General features: G+C 60.5%; 2 protein-coding genes across 2 annotated transcripts in view; both read left to right on the plus strand.

Annotated features, from left to right (window-relative positions):
- On the plus strand, positions 1-1,863 carry VOLCADRAFT_43639 (uncharacterized protein; the record flags this gene model as incomplete). Its single annotated transcript, XM_002947853.1, has 4 exons — positions 1-39; positions 475-603; positions 863-1,039; positions 1,732-1,863. Coding segments are annotated over 4 exons (477 nt in total), but the record flags the coding sequence as incomplete, so codon positions are not given.
- A 4,528-nt stretch (positions 1,864-6,391) lies between these two features.
- Positions 6,392-19,865, plus strand: part of VSET4 (histone H3 Lys 4 methyltransferase) — a gene marked incomplete at both ends in the record, with an annotated part of 19,185 nt that continues 5,711 nt past the window's right edge. The window contains 19 exons of the mRNA XM_002947854.1: positions 6,392-6,580; positions 6,757-6,882; positions 7,273-8,514; positions 8,878-9,157; positions 9,371-9,438; positions 9,709-9,846; positions 10,145-10,221; positions 11,095-11,169; positions 12,409-12,496; positions 12,976-13,053; positions 15,338-15,494; positions 15,840-15,869; positions 15,927-16,023; positions 16,653-16,812; positions 17,381-17,390; positions 17,745-17,924; positions 18,170-18,390; positions 18,556-18,701; positions 19,210-19,804. Coding sequence (XP_002947900.1) covers positions 6,392-6,580; positions 6,757-6,882; positions 7,273-8,514; positions 8,878-9,157; positions 9,371-9,438; positions 9,709-9,846; positions 10,145-10,221; positions 11,095-11,169; positions 12,409-12,496; positions 12,976-13,053; positions 15,338-15,494; positions 15,840-15,869; positions 15,927-16,023; positions 16,653-16,812; positions 17,381-17,390; positions 17,745-17,924; positions 18,170-18,390; positions 18,556-18,701; positions 19,210-19,804 — 3,957 coding nt within the window. The remainder of the gene's footprint in view (positions 6,581-6,756; positions 6,883-7,272; positions 8,515-8,877; positions 9,158-9,370; positions 9,439-9,708; positions 9,847-10,144; positions 10,222-11,094; positions 11,170-12,408; positions 12,497-12,975; positions 13,054-15,337; positions 15,495-15,839; positions 15,870-15,926; positions 16,024-16,652; positions 16,813-17,380; positions 17,391-17,744; positions 17,925-18,169; positions 18,391-18,555; positions 18,702-19,209; positions 19,805-19,865) is intronic.

A 19,865-nucleotide genomic window follows, 5' to 3' on the forward strand; every position in this document is an offset into this window, starting at 1 on the left:
AGCCTCACCGACGAGTACTTCCGAATGATTGAGGCAGTGGTGAGTACGGCAACATGAACGCAATGACAATAGAAACTAGTGCTACTGGTAGTGCTGCTGCGACTGCTACTTGCGTGGGCTGTCAGTCCGCGTCCGTCTGCGGGTTGGTCCCGCCCGCGGCGCGCGCGATGACACCCCCACCTGGGTTAGGCCAACACGGTTAGGCTTCCGGGTCCCGCGTCTGGAGGTACAGGCGGGCCCCTTGGGGCTTCCTCTCGTCTTCCGTCCACACGCGTGCACACAGGTACACTCACACACACATCTGCCCCTTCTCCCTTTTCTTTTGTATCTGTTGGCAACCTTCCCCTCCCCCTCCCCCTCCTTCAAAACCGCCTACTGGTCGGTTCTGCTTCTCTTTCCTTGGCAGCAGCTTCACTCTTTTGTGGTTCGTCTTTCCCCTCCGGCCCCTCCTCCCCTTCCGGCCCCCAACGTCAGGAGTACACTCGCAAGATGGACGACGGTGCCCACCCGCAGGAGTGGGTGAATGCCGACCTGGTCATTCTGGGGGTGTCGCGGTGCGGCAAGACGCCGTTGTCCATCTACCTGGGCCAGCGGGGATACAAGGTGAGGTGAGGTGCGGCGCGTCAGGTGGCGGAGAGTCAGGGGATGGATGCGGTGCAAGGGCTGGGAGACGGGGAAGACGGGGAAGACGGGGGGGAGGGGGGGAAGGGGGGAAAGACGGGGAGGGCAAAAAGGCCCGTATTCCTGACGGGGAAGATGGTATAAGAGGCAAAGGCCAGGAAGGTCACGGTACGGTACGGTCTCTCCTCTCGCTATTCTGCACCAACCGCCTGCTGCTGCTTCCCGCCTGCTGGTGGAGCAGGTGGCCAATCTGCCGCTCATTCCCGGCTGCCCGGTGCCTCGTGAGCTGTACGACATCGACCAGACCCGCATCGTGGGCCTTATCATCGACCCCAACGTGCTCGCCACCATCCGGCGCAACCGAGTGAACATCATGGGGGTGTCGCGAGCGCAGGCCATCGACTACGCGGAGGTCAAGGTACGTCCTTTCCCTTTCCAGGTCCTGGTGCGGCTGTGAGGGGGAGGCTGTGAGGGGGAGGCTGTGTGGGGGAGGCTGTGAGGGGGAGGCTGTGAGGGGGAGGCTGTGAGGGGGAGGCTGTGAGGGGGAGGCTGTGTGGGGGAGGCTGTGAGGGGGAGGCTGTGTGGGGGAGGCTGTGAGGGGGAGGCTGTGAGGGGGAGGCTGTGTGGGGGAGGCTGTGAGGGGGAGGCTGTGTGGGGGAGGCTGTGAGGGGGAGGCTGTGAGGGGGAGGCTGTGAGGGGGAGGCTGTGAGGGGGAGGCTGTGAGGGGGAGGCTGTGTGGGGGAGGCTGAGGTGCATGGTGCCAGAAAGAGACGGAGGGGAGGTACACGGGAAGCGAGCGGGATGAGGACACTGTCATCCGCGCTGTGTGCAGCCACCCACCCAGCTGCCTGCAGGCCAGCCGCACACCAGCGGCGATGTGATGACTCCTTGGTGTAGGGGGTCCATGGGCCTGCAGACAGACAGACAGACAGACAGACAGACTGGCTGGCTGGATAGATGCTGGGGGATGGGTGGGATGGATGGGTGGATGGATGGTGGTTACAACGGGGGATGCGATGTGCTGAGCGGTCACCCGCGCTACCTGCCTCTCTCACGGATCCCTCACCCCCACCCCACCCCACCCCCACCCCCAACCCGCACACCCGCCAGAAAATCAACTCGGAGCTTGACTGGGCTCGCAAGCTGTACAACTCGAACCCCGAGTGGCCCGTCATTGATGTGACGTTGCGAGGGATCGAGGAGACGGCGGCACGCATCCTTAAGATGCTCAACGACCGGCGAGGAGATGCCTCGCCCAAGTGGGTGGAGGCCTACCACGCCAAGCACCAGCAGCAGCAGCAGCACCAGCAGGGGGGGCCGCTGAGCCCGGGGGAGGGAGCGCCGTACAATATCCCAGAGATGATCTACGGCGCGCATGAGAGCAACTATTTGATGCAGGGACTGTACTGAAGAGTTGAGGTGGTGGGGAGCGCTCTCGAAATCTGAGCCGCGATACGAAACCGAAGGCCGAAGTGGGTGCACGAATAACACCGTACCGATGCGAGCTCCGTAGTCACCAGCGACGTGCAGTAAGGCTTTTCCAGGAAAACATTGTAGACATAGCTGCTTGAATCAAGATAATGTTTAACACAGAAGCCCGTGTGATAACGAGAGCTCGCTCTGTGTGCATATGTATGTATGTATGTGTGTGTGTCTTAATGACCTGCGTCGCGGAGGGCAGGAACTGGCGAGAGGGGATGGCACAGGAGTGACCCTTTACCGGAGGATGTAGGCACCTGAGAAATGTGCGTATGTATGTATGTATGTATGTATGTATATACGCATGCTTGTATGTATGTGCGTATGTAAGTTGTCGGTGGGGCGCGGCGGTCCTCGGAGGCGGCCAGAAACCCCTCCGGGAGGATGGGGCCTGAGAGACCTGCTGGGGGGTGTAAATGGCCTGATCGTGTGATCCGGGCGATGGGGGGAGAGGGCCGGTTGGGGCACCGGGAGGGGTCGTACCGCTGCTTTTTGTGTGCGTGCATCTGCGTGTGAACGTGGGGCTTATACTGAAACGCACAGAAAAAGTATGTATCTACGCATGTATGTATGTGCGAAGCTGTGTTAGCAGTGCATGTCGCAAGCAGGCGTGTAATATATGTGCGCACCATGGGTTGCTGCTGTTGATGGAGGAGAAGAGGCGCCGAGCAGGAGGGGCCCGGCCGATGGCGGGGTGTCGGGGCGGGGGGTTCGGCTTGCCCCCCCTCCGGGGGGGGAAGGGCAGGCGCCGCATAAGGGCTCAATAGCTCCCCATGCCAGGTGCATCATGCCGGACATACGGTGATTCATATTTACTGATTTTGATGATGATGACGACGATGTGGTGGTGGTGATGCTGGCGAGTCGAGCATGATATGTGTGTGCATTTGTATGTATGAATGTGTTTTTATACAAGCGCGCGTGTGTGTACTGCAGTATGGCACCGCGGGGCAACACAAGAGGGTACCCGGGATGTAGGGGGGGGTCTTTTGCGCGGGAAGCACCTCCTCGTTACGTGCGTGTGTGGGGGTTAAGTGCGGGGTTTTGGTGGTTGAGGATCTCCCCGCCTGGTGATGCCGTACATGCTTGGGGCGGGAAACAGTAGCGCCTCTGTGCTGCTGCTGCTGCTGCTGCTGAGCGGGAGACCGGAGGAGGCTGCGCTGCCGTCTCAACAGTCTGCACACGCAAGCTTTTCCTGTTAAGGCTTTTAACCTTCCTTCCTTCTTTCCGAGCCCTCCTACCGTTGTGAGTGGCGCCATGTATTAGGGGGAGACGCGACTTCTTCTCTTCGTCAGAGGAGAGGAGAAATAATAAAGAAGGGAAGCAACACGAGAGAGAGAGACGAGTTGTGAGGTCCGAGTGCGCCATGTGATGCAACCGCCGCGCGTTTGGCGGTAGGTGGGCCGTTGTTCCGTACCAGTGCATATGAGAGTTCGTTGAAGTACGGACTATGATATAATACAAAGTTCGAAATGGATGTACGATACTGCAAGCTGGGTATTGCTCTAGGGTGGCCGTGTGCAGAGTACTTGCTGGTCATGGCACATGAAATAGGCGGCTGGGGCCATTGTTCCGGGGTCGCCGCCCAGGAAATAGCCGGGGTCACCCCCCAGTGTGTGAGCCCACTGCACCCTGTCCAAAGCGCGACGGAGCACCGCAATTACCGCACCATACAGCGGTCTCAGTTCCTTGTATAATGGGGGGAGGGGGGTAGACTTGTATGTATGTATGTATGTATGTATGTATGTATGTATGTATGTATGTATTGCCTTGGCAACCGGAAGTGAATTCCCCAAGCTGCTCCCCCAGCTCGGCGACCGGGAGGTGGCTGCAGTAGTTGACCGGGCCGTGTAGCTGTGTAGTTGTTATCACTGGGGAGGGGCCGGGGTGCTGCTGCTGCTGCTGCTGCTGCTTACGGGTTTACAGCTGGTCAGCCGCCGCGTCATAAGGAAACCCAAATCAGCCCGTAGAGATCTACCCACACAGGCGGTAACACCGGGGGCCGCTGTTGAGCCCCGTGAGCCGCACCGCACAGCACCGCACCGCGCCTAGGAGGCCGCAATCTGCGGAAGTCCCCTCAACGAAACCCAGGGCGGCTGAAGCACCTGCAGGGGGCCACTTGGTGGCTTCACTGATTCTGACTCGGGTTGCCGCGGGAACAGGCGGTCGCACCGGTGTGGCCCTGTGGCCCTGCATCAGGAGTTGAGAGAAGTAGATGGGATGATGGCGCCAGGCGAAGCAATGTCTATTTGGGTAGTAATGCGGTGGTGGCAGGACCGCTGCCCGCGGTTGCTGGCTGTCAGGAGTCATGGCTGCCAAAAAATGATGCTCCTGCCGTAGGGAATGAACCATACCAGGTCTAACAGGGTTCAGCAACCCGAGGGATAATTTCGGCTGGACAGCAACTGAGTACTGTAGCCCGAGGCGGTTTCAGAGGAGGCAGATAGATCGCTCAATTGGTTTTTTCCCATGAAGAAAGTAGACAGTCACCCGCTGCTACATGGCATCCTAGACCTGCAAGTAGACGCCATCGCAAACCGCATCCCCGGAGTGTCTGTACACGCTAGGCTAAGCACGTGTTCACTAGACATGATCGGCAGCCGCCAAGAAACATTGGATATTATTAAAAGCAGAAGAAAGCATCTGGTCTTTGTGCAGGGCAAATGAATTCTCCTCCGACAACCTCCCAACCCTCCTACCGTCCAAGTTCGCATGGCAGGGTTTCCACTTAGGGATATGCACGAGGTTTATCCATTCAAGAATTGCATTTATCTGCTATAAGCTTCAGAACAAGTTTCATGTCATGTCACTACGTGGATACATCAGAATGTCGGAAGTTCCTGTTAGGCGGGTTTGCTACAAAACAGTGGCAATGGATATAGGCTGTAATCATAGACCAAGGGCATGGTTTAATTTTACGTCATATAAGGTCCATACCGAGTCGCTGTCGCAAAGGCGGGAACCCTTCGTCACTGACACGACGCCTCCGGTTGCAGTTCATTACGGATTATATGAACACCTGGAAGAGACTCGTGTATAACTATATCCTCTTGAGTGCCAGAGATGGGCACATGACAAATTCCGCAGTCGCGGGCGGGAGGCCCATCATTTCCATTTGTATGCCGAGCTATAGTGCAATCACTTCAGCCGTAAACTTGTTAAACTACCATCCATTAATAAAGTTACCAAGCACATAGTAATTACGCATTGGCCCGACATTCAGCGCTCACAGCAAGAGGGCCCGTTCGCGCAGCACGCAAGTTGTCAACACGAGGCAGAGAAAGGGAGCCTTTCTCAGCTTGTGGATCTATATTGCGTCGCCAACAAACGGTGAGTCCCATCCCGGCTCGACCGACTGCGTCGTTGAGCTCACGACCGTTCGGTCGTCTTGAGGCGTCCGAAAGGCGAGCCTTTGCCTCGGCTTTCACTGCGTTGACCGGCCTCGATTGAGCCTTTCGAATCTGTATGCTTGAGGAACAGTCAGTCGACAGCCTTTGCCTTCTCTCAGCTGGGCGTTCGCCGCGAGCGACAGCACCCAGCGCAGTCCCATGCGACTGGCCTAGCAAGGCCTTTGGCGTTATGCTATGGTGGCTACGTACCATTTTGCACTGGCGCGCTCGACTCCGGGCCGCCACGTCGCTCACGGAGCATCTTGCCTTCTCGGGACGACGTTGCCTTGCTGGAACAAGCCAGTTTACACCTAGGAAGGCTCGATCTTTTTAACGCATATCATTCTACTGTCATGATGGAGGTCGAGCTCCTTCGGCGTCCCGGTTGGCCTGCCCGCAGGAGCATCACGAGCGGTGACCAGCAAATTGAGCACGCTACGGACTCGGCGCTTTGCAAGGCCTGCAGGGCCGTGCAGGCTCGATCACCTCTTGAACCCGATTCTCGGTAAGCCACGCTCTGGTGTTTGGGTTTGGGCGCGCGATGCCTCGGCGCGGTTGCGCGGCATACTGCGCGCGTTTCTTCCAGATTTACGAGCTTTGTGAACGAATCTTGAATTGTTTTTCCGTGAGCTCCGTAGCTTCTGGACCATCATCTTTGTTAGCAACACCTTCGCAGTATGGCCCATCCTCGCGCACGTCGAACGCCTCGTGAACGAGCGGATCGCCTTGCAGCGCGACGATGTTTAAAGGCGACAGGTCTTCCGTGTAAAATGCACCGCTCGCGCTTGCATCGAAGTCAACGGCAGTCGTCCGTCGCCCGTCATGTCATCATTTGTCCTTCTCTCTTTCATCCACAGCACATGAGCTCGTACGGCGGAAATCCATATCCTGGAAGAGGAAATATGAACGGGGGCGGTGGCCAACGCGGCACCTACGGCTCCGGCCCCCCATCTGGTCTCCGGACAACTGGCGCGGGCCGCAAGACGACCGCGGCGTTTTGCACCAGCTGCGAGACCAAGCTCAGTCCAGATGAAATGCTGATGGCCAACCAGACTGAGGGGCGATGTGTGGCCTGTCAGCAGCTCGTAGAGGTGGGTGGGTTGGGCCGCCTCGTACGGCGGATTGGGCTGCTTTGGCTTTCGGCGGGGAGTTATACACGCATGAGTATTCCAGTACTATCCGGTCCCCTTACCGGTAAGCCTCGCACCGCAGCTCCTGGCCCCCTAACCTCCTTTTCCCTACCTCCCCTCCCCGGGGGGCCCCTCAGGCCCAGTCCGCCTGCCGCGTGTGTCATCTCCCCTGGAGTAGCAACACCCAGTGTGTGGTGGCGTGTGACGGGTGCGGGTTTTATATGCACGACAGCTGCGTGAAGAAGGGAGCCCTGCAAAATAAGGTGTGTGTGCTGGTGGAGGGGGGGAAAGGGATGTGGCGTTCTCCTACGCGAGGAGGACGCCCCGGGGGCAAAAGCGAACGTGGAGCGTCCGCGCGGGGTGAAAGGGTTGTGTGTATATGTGTATGATGCGAAGAAAGGACCACCCGACCAGCGCTGTCTCGCCCCACGGAAAAGATCAATACACACACGGGGCTTCGCTCTAGTACCCTTTTTGCCTTTCCAAGACGCGCAACACGGCTAGGTACCCCCTTCGCCCTGCACCGCTTTGTACCCCGCTGTATGCCGATTGAATAAGAACAGCTAGCCTTTGTCTAGGGAAGTATTCCATAACTGTTACTCCCCTGCCATGCCACGTTGCGCCTGCTGTCCCCTGCCGCGACATGCCGCCAGTCTGGCGCCCGAGTGTACACCTACTGCCCGCACTGCCCGCCGGCGCTTCCACCGCCAACCGCCGCCGCCATCCCAGCTCAAGCTGGCGGGGCCGCCGCCTCCAAAGCAGCCGCTGCCGCCGAACGCAGCAGCCGCCAAAACGCCCTTGGCCCCCTCCCCATCAGCGTTTCGTCATCAAGGGCTGCTTCGGTCGGCGCCGGCGGAGGTAGATCGCCGCCGGGGGGCGCCCGGGGGCCCATCGCCGCCGTGAACGGTGGCGGCGGCGGCGGCGGCATATCGATCGCCGCGCTGGCGGCGGCGATGCCGCAGCCGGCGCACGCTGCGGCGATGCAGCAGGTCGCTGCGCTGCTCCAGGGGCAGCTGCGGATGCTGCAGACGCAGCAGCATGCCTTATTACGGCAGTACGACCAACAGCTTCGTGCAGTGACGCCGCTGCCGCCGCCGACGGCGTACTCGTTATTCCAGCTGGATATGTTCCGGGTTTACCAGGAGGAGGGCTTCGATATCGATCCCTTGGAGCTCCAACCCATCATTAACAACGCTTGGCTGCAGCTAACTCCGGACGAGCGTGCTGGGTACGACGCTCGTGCAGGACAGGAAATGGCGATGTGGACGAGCAGCGCGCAGCTCTACGTTCAGCTTTATCACGAGTATGAGACGTTGGCGGGCCATGTGGGGTCCGTTCCCGACACCGGTCTCCTGCCCAAATCGTTGCAGTCCATGTTGCAGTCTGTACGGCAAATGGCCCGGCTTGGCGGCGGCGGTGGCGCTGCGGCGGCGCCGTCGGGACCTGGGTCGGGAAGAGGTCCTGGGCGTCCACCGGGGGCAGCCTCGGGGGCTGCAGGCGCGGCAGCTGCGGCGGCAGCAGCAGGCCGCGGCGGCACCGGAGCCGCCACCGGCGGCGGCGGCAGCGGCAGCGGCAGCGGTGGCCGCGGCACGAAGCGTTCCACCCTGGACACCCTGGCTGGAGCTACAGCGCTGATGGGGATGAACCTTGGACCCGCGGGTCGAGGCGGGGCAGCAGTAGCAGCAGCAGCAGCAGCAGCAGGTGTGGATGATGACGACGACGACGACGAGGACTACGAGGCGGAGGGGGCGCAGCATGGTAGCGCCAAAAGGGCTCGGAGGGCCATTTCGCCGGCGACTGCGGCGGCGGCGCCGTCATCATCCCGTCCGCCGCCACGTAACACCCGGCTCCCTGCAGACCAGCTCCCCACTGGCATTCAGGACTTACCCGCGCAGGTGGGAAGGGGGGAGAGGGTTTGGACACTTGGAGAGCCGCACCGCTGTCGTCAGTGGTTTGTACTTCTGTACTTCTGTCCGTGGGGCCCTTGAAGCAGTACATCGTCCGGGTGGCGGAAAATAAATTGAATCTGTATGTATGTGTGTATGTATTTATGTATATATGTCCTCCAGATCAACTGTCAGTGTTGCCGTGACTCACCTGTGCCTACCGGCCAGTTGCGGTCGCTCCCTGTGCGGCCATTTCTCCTCATTGCGTTTCAGCTTCCCCCCATTGACGTCAACTCGCCTGCCCAAATCCCCGGTCCCTTGCCATTGCATCCCCTTTCGTACGACACGCGGCCGTACCGTGTACGACAATAGCTCAACGTGTCGTGCAATGACGTTGCCGGTACGTTCATCATGGGCGGCATCAAGGTCCTGTGCCAGTGCAAGGACTGTCGTGAGCTGCCCAGGTCGCAGCGCGAGTTCCACCCCACGCATTGGGAACAGCACTGCGGCGCAGGGACGGCCAAGAAGTGGAAGGCGTCGGTAAAGATTGAGCCGGGTGGTGCGCCCGAGGTGCCGCCGGGCGGTAACCCCATGCAGATCGGCAAGTGGTTCGACATGCTGGGGGTGGAGTTCCGCCCCGCCAAGACTACAGGTGGGTTGGGGTGGGGGGTTTGGGGGGTGAGTTTGCGAGGTGCCGCTGTTCGTAAGGTGGTGTGAAGAACCGACAACTGCCAAACGACCAACTGCCGGAGATGTCAGTATGTATCCCGTTACTGACAATGACAATGACACGCAGCTGCTTTCCCCCACCTCGCCCATACAAGTACTACTGCTGCTGCTACTGCTGTTGCCCTTGTTTCTTCAGGCGGTCCCCCGGTGTTGGAGTTCACGGGGGCCACCATTCGGCGACTGGAGGCGGAGGGGACCGCGGCGGTGGCAGCTGGGGGAGGGGGAGGGGGCGGGGGAGCAGCACCGCCAGCAGCAGGAGGAGGCGGGAGCGGAAGCGGCGGAGGCTCGCAGCCGCAGCTGCCGCAGTCACAACAACAGCATTCGCAGCAGCAAGTTCAGCCGCAACCCCGGTCGCCGTCGCGATCAGTGCCGTCACCGTCGTCTCAGCCGCCGCCACAGCAGCAGCAGCAGCAAGGTACGGCGCAACAGCTGCCGGCACGACCTGCTCGCGTGGCTCAACAGCCCGGTCAACAGCTTCGAGGCGCTGGCGGCAGCACTGGCAGACGCGGCGCCGCCATCGGCGGCGACGATGCCGTCTTTGGCGCCGGCGCCAATGCTGCACCCGCCGCTGCCGCTGCCGCCGCCGGCACCTCCGCGAAACCCCCCCGTCCTGTGAGTGAGGGTGATGGGGATGGGGACGGAGGCGCAGGGTATTGCCTGGAAGGCAGTACGGCAGTTGCGGCACACCCCCGCGGGGGCTGCGGCCGCGACGGCGGGGAGGACGGTGAGAGTAGCAGCCGGGGGAGCGCCTCTGACACGCTGGGGCCCAACGCCACCGCTTAACTAACCGTTAACCAACCGCAACCAACCAACCGATGAAGCCGGCCGCCTCCTCAACCGTCTGTTGCACCGACCGCTGCTGTGCCCGGAGTGCCGTACTGCTGCTGTTGTTGATTGCTGCCGTTGGGAGGTGAGGGTGACGTGGGGTGGCATTTGTGTTTCGTCGTACTGCGGAGTACAGCCTTTTCAACCGTCTGGGTCGGCGCGGTGAGAGGCCAGTGCTCTATGTGTGTGTGCGTATGTGTGTGTTTCTGAAGATCTTGCAAACGAACGGCAGGAAAAGCAGTTGCCATTGCCACACATGCATATGCCTGTATGGGCCTTTAGGATCGTCCGTTGTTATCGGCCGTGGAGGTGGTGTTCATTGCGCTGTTTTAGTTGTATTTGGCTATATATATGTATGTATGTATGCACATGACATGTCTGCTTTCCTTGTGAGGGGGGGGGAAAGGAAAGGAAAGGGGTATATACACACCCGCGCTGGTGTGTCGTGCAAACCCTGGCAGGCGTTGTTGACGGCAGGTTGCTGCTTCTCATTGGTCGTTTTGGTGTTCTAGATGGGTGTGGGTGTGTGGGGGGGGGGGGAAAGAGGGGGGCTTCTGGCACGGGAGGATTTGGCTCAGCAGCCGGCTAGGCAGAGGGGGCTCTCCATGTGGACGTCTTGTTACTGGGATCTACATACTTACATACATACGTACGTACATAGCATGCCAGAATGAGGAGGATGAGAAGGAGGTGCTGCGAAGGAAGGCCCCTGCCTGGAGTTGGCTGAAAACCAAGATAGTAGATTTGGGTGGGTGGGTGTGGTGGGTGGGTGGAGGACGGCAGAAAACCGCATTGTGCGCGTTCGTGTTGCGGTGCGGTGTGGTGGGGCGTGTGGGTGCGTGTGTGTCAGGCGGCAGCAGGCAGGGCGGCGGCGGCAGGCAGGGCGGCGGCGGCGGCGGCGCAGCAGGCGGTTGAGGTTGGCGGTTGAGGTTGGCGGTGGTGGTGTTTTTGGTGGTGGCCCCCGGCGGAATCAGAGGGGAGGTGGAGGAGGTGCTCCTCCGGCTGCTGCTGCTCCTGCTGCTGCTGCTGCTGCAGCGCCGCCGATAGCCCCTTTAATAGCAATATCAATATTGTTATTATTAACATGTTATTACTTCACTCGGCTGGTCGGTAGGTCGGTCGGTCCACCGGTCTTGGGAAGTCTGAAAGCAACCGGGCCCTCAGTACTGGGGTGTCTTGTCTACATCATGAATGTGTATGTGTATATGTATCTTTGCGTATATGTATGTATGTATGTATGTATACTTCTTGCAGAGGTTAGGTCCCGCCCGCTCTTCCTAGCGTGTGCGCCTCCGCACACCCTCCGTGTGTTGGGCCCCGCCCCGCCCCGCCCCCGGCCCTCTCTCTGTCGCTTGTGTGGCTCTTCTGTGCGTGGCCTCTTCGGATTGCGATATTTCGGGTTGCCGCCGGCCCCGCCCCCGCCTGCGCCCTTTCCTTAGCTGCCGCCCTGCTCCGGCCCGCACCGCCCCGCGCCACCATGCGCTGCCGCTGAAGCGCGTTGCACACCTTAATGGCCGTCTCCGTCTGATGGTCCTTAGAGACGGCCCTTATAGCACATCCGTATTTCTGCTGCCGCGAATACGGCATATAGCTGCTGCTACTGCTGCTGTTGTAATACTAAGAAATACATTCTACATATCTACACATAAAACAAATGTAATGAATATAAAGCGTAGTAGGACTTGGCCCGGCTGTACTACTGCTGTGTTGTATGTATGTACACAACGACGGCACAACAGTGGGTTTGAAAGTGTTGTTTGGGGGTGCAGGAGGCATTACAGAGTCACTTGAGGGAGGGACGGTTTGTGTGTGTGGGGGGGGGCTGGTGATGGGGATACTGCTCCCGCTCCCTTTGAAAATGTACGCCATCTCGCGTCTTGCGGCCGCGGTGGAGCAGAGGAAGAGGGGGATGGAAAGGAGAAGAAGACCTGCTAGGGCGGGGGGGAGAGGGGGGAGACACAAGTTGGGACTGGGGAGCACATACACACACACGGGGGGGGGCTGTGTCGGTAATCAGCGTACCCGCTAGAGGGGCGGAGGGGTGCCGGGGAGACTGGCTATCCAGCAGTTACCTGTGTGTGAAGGTGTTTGTATGCATGTATGTATGCGTGTTTGTGTGTCTGCTTGTATATGCTCACATCCCTACCGCGGCCTGTCCGCAAATGCACCCACATTTTTTGTGACAATGCGCGTCGAGCTGAGGTTTGCTGGTTCTGTTTCATTTTGTTATCATTTCATTCTGGGGTTTCTTTCTGTCTTATTTGTTTTGGTTCTTGGGCGGCATGCGATGGGGAATGAAGGAAGCCATTCATGTGTTGCTCGACGCGTCTCCTGTGTCGCCGCGCCAAGTCTGCAGAAGGGAAAGAAGCGCTCTGCTCCGCGAGCAGAGCACATTCTTTTCCTGCTGCCGGCGGTGGCGCTGCGGGAGCTGTGGTGGGTGAGAAAATTTCACAGAAGTTCTGTCGCGCTCTGTTGGCGCCGCCGGTCGCAGGAGGTTGTTGTGGGAATATGAAACAGCAAAGACACATGCCCCCTGCCTCCACGGCTTTCCTGGCACCATGAAGCCCTCGTCGTCCGCAAGCATACACACGTACATACACTCGACCACCGAAATGTGTATTGAGGGAGGCAACCCCCACTGAGTCTTATGTCGCTGCGGCGTGCGCAACGTTTCACCGATATCATCATCATCAGCAGCAGCAGCAGCAGCAGCAACAGACTGCGTATCGGGTTCCACGTGGCTCAGCAGCAGCTGGGTGGCGGTGCGTGTGTGTATGCCGGGCCCTGCCCTTGGACGTCGGTAGTTGTTTCCAGTTGACTTCTCCACTAGGGGGGGGAGAGGGGGGCCCCCGCAGAGGAGACGTCCAGGGTGTGGTTCCCTTCTCCCCCACTCCCCTCCTCCCTCTGGCAGCCCAGAGCGTGTGTGTATCGGCTGAGTTGGGCTGCAGCCCCTGTCCCGGCCTTGCCCTTGCCTACCGCCCTGCCGCGTCATCTGTGAGGGGACGGGAGAGGGGAGGCCGTACTCCCTGCCCGGTGCCATGATCACCTGCCTGCCCGGTAGTCCTAGGGGTGTTGCTCCCCTTGTGTCCTTGGGTGCTCTGCCTTTCGCGCCCCTCTTGGGCTGTCCCAGTTTTAGACAGCGAGACAATCGGTCCATGAGCTGCTCTGGCGGCGGGTGCGGGCACTCCACTACATGTGCAAGCACCAGGCCACTCGCCCTCCGGTACGGCAGTGGAGGTGGCGGCGACGAAAATGGAGGGGATGACTCCCTAGGTGACATTATTGGGCTGTTAAGCAGTGATAGAGGGGAGGGAAGGGAAGTATCTTCCAGAAGGTGGTCACCTCCAGAATCTATGACCGGCGGGTCCCTGTTGGTGCCCTGATCCCTACCCGCCGCACGGCGCCCCGCCCAGTACCCGTCAGTAAAGCCTTTGGAATGGCAGGAGAGTGGTCATGGAGGAGCTGGGCGCTGGTTTTGATTGGGTTGATGGATGCTCTTTTCCCCCTCTCTTTTTAGCCTGTTAGGTAGGGCTTTTAGACCTGAGCGGTGAGCCGGGGTGAGGGGTGGGGGCTGATCGCCGCCGCTGTCGCCGCCGCCTCGGGCTGCTGCAACCCGTTAGGTTAGCGGCGCAAAGCGAACCAAAGCAGCCGCCGACCGGCAGTAGACTGACCGGTCTTAAATGGCTGCCAGAGGATACGACCGCGGGCTAACGCGAGTGGTGACGTAATCACTACGCTGTACCCCCTGGGGCGGCCGGGGGTCACCCCCAAGGGGGGGTTGAGAGCCCTGATCAGCAGGATCACAGAACAGGTGGAAGAGCCGTTGGGGGGTTGGGCGGCCGCCTGCATGGGGCTGGAACATACGTACGGGTATATACGTACGGGTATACACGTACGGGTATATACGTACGGGTATATACGCAGAGCGTTCACTCTTATATACACATGGTGACATGGGTTAGATATCCTTGCGAAGGCCACCACCACCACTGGACGTGTTCAGCTCGTATCTCCGCTTGCGACGGACAGACGGTCACGGCCGCCCCGCAGTGCCCCGCCCCTCCACGCACATACACAAGCAGACGCACAGTCGCAGCATGATGGCTCACAGCAGCGGCAGCCAGCAGTGCAGCAAAGCAGCGCCTAGGTCCTCCGGGTGTTACAGCTCGGGGCGCACCGCCGCCTCTACCCCCCAAGCACACACGACCAATGGGTTGGGATCCCCCTGGCCCTCAACCCCATCCCCCGCCCACCCACCGACCCAACCCCGGGTTCTCAGTCAGTCGAGTGAAGCAGATCTGCGAACGTATATACATATATACATACATACATACATACATGCAGGCAGGCGGCTGGCAGAGGTTAAGGCCTGACTTCTGCTCCCAGTTGACCCAGTCGACCCGGGTTCAAATCCGCCTGCCGGCTCCTCGGGTGTTTGAGGAGTGATGAAATGGGAGGTGGCCCCCCATCTTATGGACGGTGTAGGACGTGATAATATCAACTTGCGAGCTGACCAGGAACTAAGTTGATGCGCCGTTGATCCGCTAGATTTGGTTGGATGCTGGTGGTGAGTTGCCGAACTCAACGAATACATTCTGAAGTCGGATGGGGTGACGGATTAGGGTGCCCCTCTAGCAGGGGAGAGCAGGGACTGCCCCGGGAAAGGGGGCCGCTGGCGAAGTTAACCACCCTGTAACAACATACATGCGCTCAACTGCCTCGCACCAGGGGCCTCCCAACCACCCGTCTATCCGGGGCTGATCCCCACCACCCTCCCCCTTCGTAAATCCCCTACCCCTCCCCTCCTTCCCAAACCCCTGCGGTCCCAAACTGGAAACACGACACCCGAACAGCCCCCACCGTCACATATTGCCAATGCTCTCAGCACCACCCACCCGCCACCACTGCCTCCAAGGCCCCTTTGCTTCATGGCCCACCAGCACCGCCCCTACATGCACGGGGCCCTCCGCAACGCGCTCGACTGCCAGAACACCAGTCACAGCCCGGGGCAGGCCCCTCCCCTCCCCTTGAGCGCCCGTGACCCTCTCACACACACACACCCTCCGCGACATTAGTGGCTGCTCAACCAATAATGAAGCATAGGTCTGATGTAACCGAACCAACTGATAACCCCCAACCGCCTTTTCCTTTCCCCCCTACTAAGTGCCAAATTGTTCGCTACCCGCCCCTTACATGCCGCACATGGCCGTACACACACACACAAAAAAAATAATACACACAGCCCGCCTCAGCTGAGCCCTGGCTAGATGTACTGCAGCCCCATCGGCTGTACGAGCCCGTACGGGTCAAGTGGGCCGGGGACCGCTGCTGCTGCTGCGACAGCGATTTGGACTACGACACGGACCGACTCGTGTCGTGCGACTGCTGCGGTATCACCGTACATCAGACCTGCTACGGCATCAGGGATGCGCCGGGTAATGGGGGTGATGGGCGGGGGATTGGAAGGGGGAGGGGGGCAGCCGAGTGTGTGTGGGTTTTGCTGGCGGGTTAGGGGTGCGGTTGGCCTCCCCATCTGCCCTGGTGGTATTGTTTGGGGAGATTGTCCATGTACGGCCGATAGCTGGTTTTAAACCCTCCCGGACGGTTATGTGCGGTTGTTATTGCTGTTGGATATGGTGGGGGTGATAGTTGTGGCGGTGCTTGCTTTCGTGAACTTTCGCCTCCTCCTCCTCCTCCTCCTCCTCCTCCCGTGAAACGCGACCTCCACCTCCTGCCCCGCCTCTCCCGGCCCTACCTGACCTACCCACCCTGCGCTGCAGGTCTGGATGACTTGTGGTTGTGTCGGTCCTGTGAGCAGCAGCATCAGCCCGGTGCACCCCCGCCGCAGTGCTGTCTGTGCCCCATAGCTGGGGGGCCCCTCAAGCCCACCACCCTGCCCGGGCTGTGGGTGCATGTGACGTGTATGCACTGGATTGCGGAGGTCACGTGCAGAAACCCAGCACGGTGTGTTTTGAAGGGTGGGGTGGGGGGATGGGGGTGGGAGGGTCAGCGTGAGGGGGTGAGGGGGGAAATAGGGGGAGGTGCGGGGAGGGGAAGGGGAAGGAGCGCAGTGCCCGGCGGGTGCGGGGCTTGGGTGTGTGTTGGGGCCAGATGGCGTATGTCCTTCCCCGGCGCTATGTCCCAGCTGTCTGATGATGACCCTCTGTCCCGCGGCGGGTGCTGTGTAGGCACACACCGGTGACCCCGGTGACACCGGCCTGGCCTGGCCTGGCCTGGGTTTGTCTTATGTCGTGTGTCTTATGTCTCCTTCTCTCTCCCTCTCCCTCTCCCTCTCTCTCTCTGTCTACCGCCCGCAATAACTCCAACGTCCAACAAGCCCCTCAAAACACTCCTGTTCCCCGTACCGTACTGTACTGCACTGTACCGCTTTTTTTACTGTTTTCGTTTCCGTAGGCCCCCTGCTGAAACCTCCCAATTCAATACAAACACACACAGACAGACACAAATACACGATGGCACGTTTCCCTTCCTACATGCAAAACCGGACTCTGAGAACCCCCCTATCCTGTCCCCTCCCAAACCAAAACACACACGTACACACGTACACACATGCACACACGTGGCACGCGCAGCATGGAGCCCGCTGACAACATCCCGGGCATCCAGCGGGAGCGGTGGGAGCTGCTGTGTTGCATCTGCCGGCAGCGAATGGGCGCCAAGCTTCAGTGCAAGGACTGCTACCAGGCCTTCCACCCGCTGTGCGGCCGCATGGCGGGGCTGCACATGGAGATGGTGACGACAGCTGCTGCTGCTGCTGCTGCTGGGGGGGGAGGGGGAGGGGTAGCAGCAGCAGCAGCAGGAGGAGGGGGTGGATGGGCGGGAGGAGGAGGGGGAGGGGGAGGGGGGCCGGCGCGGGAGCTGCGGATAGTGAGCTCGTGTCCCAAACATGGCAAGCTGCAGGCCAAGATGCTGGGTAGGTTTGGGTTTGGGTTTGGGTTTGGGGAGGTGGGGGGAGTTGGGGGGGAGGGGAAGGGATATGTCCCAGAGCGGTTAGAGGGCCGGGATGTATGTGTGTGTTCCAGGTGCGGCCGCCGTATTGAGGCGCATTGTTGGGCCGTCCTCTAAAAGGGGACGTTGGGGACATGGAAGGGGGCGTGCAGGCTTCAGGATGAGGAGGAGGAGGAGAAAAAGGGGATTGGCAGCGCGTTTTAGAGGCCTTACGCTTCCGTAAAGGCTGGTTTCCCTAAAGTTTTAGGCGCACACATACATACACGCATACACAGATGGTCTGCGGCTTTTGCCTGAACGCAATCTCCACTTTCTCCTCCCCCCAATCCCCTCGCCACCCGGCATCGTGCAGCTACTTCAAAGTACGTCGGTATGTCAGTGTGTTTGCAAGTCTGTACGTCTGCATGTCTACCTTCCACTGGGATCCCAGCAAACGCTGTACAGCCGTACAAATTCGTATTAACCTTCAAGGTGCATTGGTCCCCTGCTCTCCCTCCTCCTCCACCCCCTTGTACGATATACATACATTCCCCATGGCCCCAGTTCCCCCCCGCTCTCAAACCCCCGGACGCCACCGCGAGATGCGTGGTGGTGTGTCGGCAGGTGGCGATGTGAGTCCGTGATGTGCCCTAAGTTCGAATTATTCGGATCTTGCAGCTGTACATCCACTCCCCATCCCCCCAACCCCCGACCTGCCCTGCTTCGCTCGTCCGCAGCCGTACGGCGGCTTCACGACTCGGAGCGGCCCACCGCCAACGGCGCCGACGGCTCCCTCAACGGGTTGTGGAACGCGCAGCCGTACAGGCCCTGGCCTGCCGTACCCCTGCCGCAGGTCCCCAGCGGATGTGCCCGGGCGGAGCCCCTGGAGCCCCTGGAGAGGGTATCCCACGGAACCGGTGTGTGTGTGTGGGGGGGGGAAGAGAGAGTGTACGGGGGGAGAAACGTATGTGTGTGTGTGTTTTGTACGACCAGCCATTCCCTTTGCCCCGCTTCGTGAGCTGCAAGCACGTGCTGCTGTTCTGCCCGTCCCGCCTTTGGTTTTGTTAATATGGCATGTATGTATGTATGTACGAATGTAAAGAGCAATGAGACACACACACACACAGACTTGCACGACATAAATGCCTGCACCCGCGAGCAGGTAGCGGCTACACCACCGTTAAGGGCTTCTGGATACCGGACAAACCATCCGCTCAACCGCCAACCGCAACTGGAACTGAAACGGGGGATCATACAACCGTACGGGGGGAATCTTCGGAGCAGCCGACAACGTCCGGGAGCTGCCTGCCCGGCGGCGGCGGCGGCCGGGGGGGGGGAGGCCGGGGACGCGGCCGGGGACGCGGACGCGGCCGCGGAGCCGCCGTCAGCAAAGCCGAGAAGGCCGCCGTCGCGGTTGCCGCCGCCGTTCCCGCCGCTTCACCTCCGGCCCCCCCTCCCCCTCCCCCTTCCCCCCTCCCTCCGGCGGCTCCTGTTTCGGCCCCCGCCGGCCCCGTTGACCTGCTCCCCCTCCCCGGGGGTTTGCCGGAGGAGCTGCCCGTGGCGTGTTGCGGGCGGAGGGGGGTGCTGCTGCTGCGCACCCAGCAGGTGCTGTACGACGGAGTGAAGATGCCGGCGGCCAACTTCGAGAAGATGTGCGGCCGGGGCGACACGCGGAAGTGGAAGTCCAGCTTGTGGTGAGGGAGGGCGGGGGGGGAAGTAACAGTCCATGGTTGGCGGTTGGGATTTGGCGGTTGGGGTGGTTAACATGCAGCTGGAAGGCAGAGGGCAAGGATGTTCGGAGCGAGGAGCAGATATCGGCAAACGGGGGATATTTCTGGTTTCGGGAACGGGTCTATTTCTGTCTTCCAGTACATTTTCTGTTACAAGGCCGCGGAATGAAAATGCGTTTTTTGCAATAGTTTGACATTCGTATACGGCGTACGATCCTATTTCCGCACTGCAAGCCGGCCGGCTTCGAGAACTCTATTTCTGTTTTTGGTAGTTTCGGTACCCGGTAGTCGAACCTCCGGAAGCGTTTGCCGATGTCTGGCGAGGAGGTGCTGGTGCTAGTGATAGTGGTAGTGGTAATGTTGTACGACACGGCTGCGTGTCGCCCCAATACCCCGACAACAACTTAGCCAACCTCGCCAACCCTCCCCCGGAAACAAATACATACACACGCACGTACATACATACATACAGGGTTTTGGACGAGAGCGGCGGCCCCCTGTGCCAGGTGGGGGAGCTGCTCGCCCGCCGGAAGGTGGACCGAAACACACTGACACGGCTCATGGCCAATGCGGTCCAGCACGAGGCCTTCATGGAATGGCAGCAGCAGCAGCAGCAGCAGCAGGTGCCGCCGCCGCTACTGCCGGCGGAGCACTCGGAGCGGCGGTGGGATTCCGAGTCCGGGGCCGCTGCCGCTGCCGCTGACGTGGCCTCGGTGGCGGCGGAGGCAGTTGGCGGCCAGGGTGACGTCGTCATGGCAGACGCATCTAGAGGCGGGCGGGGAGGGGGAGAAGGAGGGGGAGCTGGCGGCGCGGCTTCTGACGACGGCAAGGGAGCGGAGGGGGGTTTCGGAGCGGAGCCGGGGACAGCAACCGCGACGGCGGCGGCGGTGGGTGACAGAGATGTGATGGATTCAACGACGGCGCCGAGGGCATCGCCGCAGGCCATTACGGCGGCGGACGACAGGACAGACGCACAGCCGATGGTTGACGCCGGCAGCGGGGACAGCGGCTCCCGTGAAGTCACTCCTATGCCGTACGCCGCAGCGCTGCCGTCGCGACCTGCTGACGTAAGTGGGGGACCCGACGGCGGCGGCGGTGTCACTGACATCGGGTCGACGCCCACTCCGT

Source organism: Volvox carteri, assembly GCF_000143455.1.
Source record: "Volvox carteri f. nagariensis unplaced genomic scaffold VOLCAscaffold_8, whole genome shotgun sequence".
Taxonomy (NCBI): Eukaryota; Viridiplantae; Chlorophyta; class Chlorophyceae; order Chlamydomonadales; family Volvocaceae; genus Volvox; species Volvox carteri.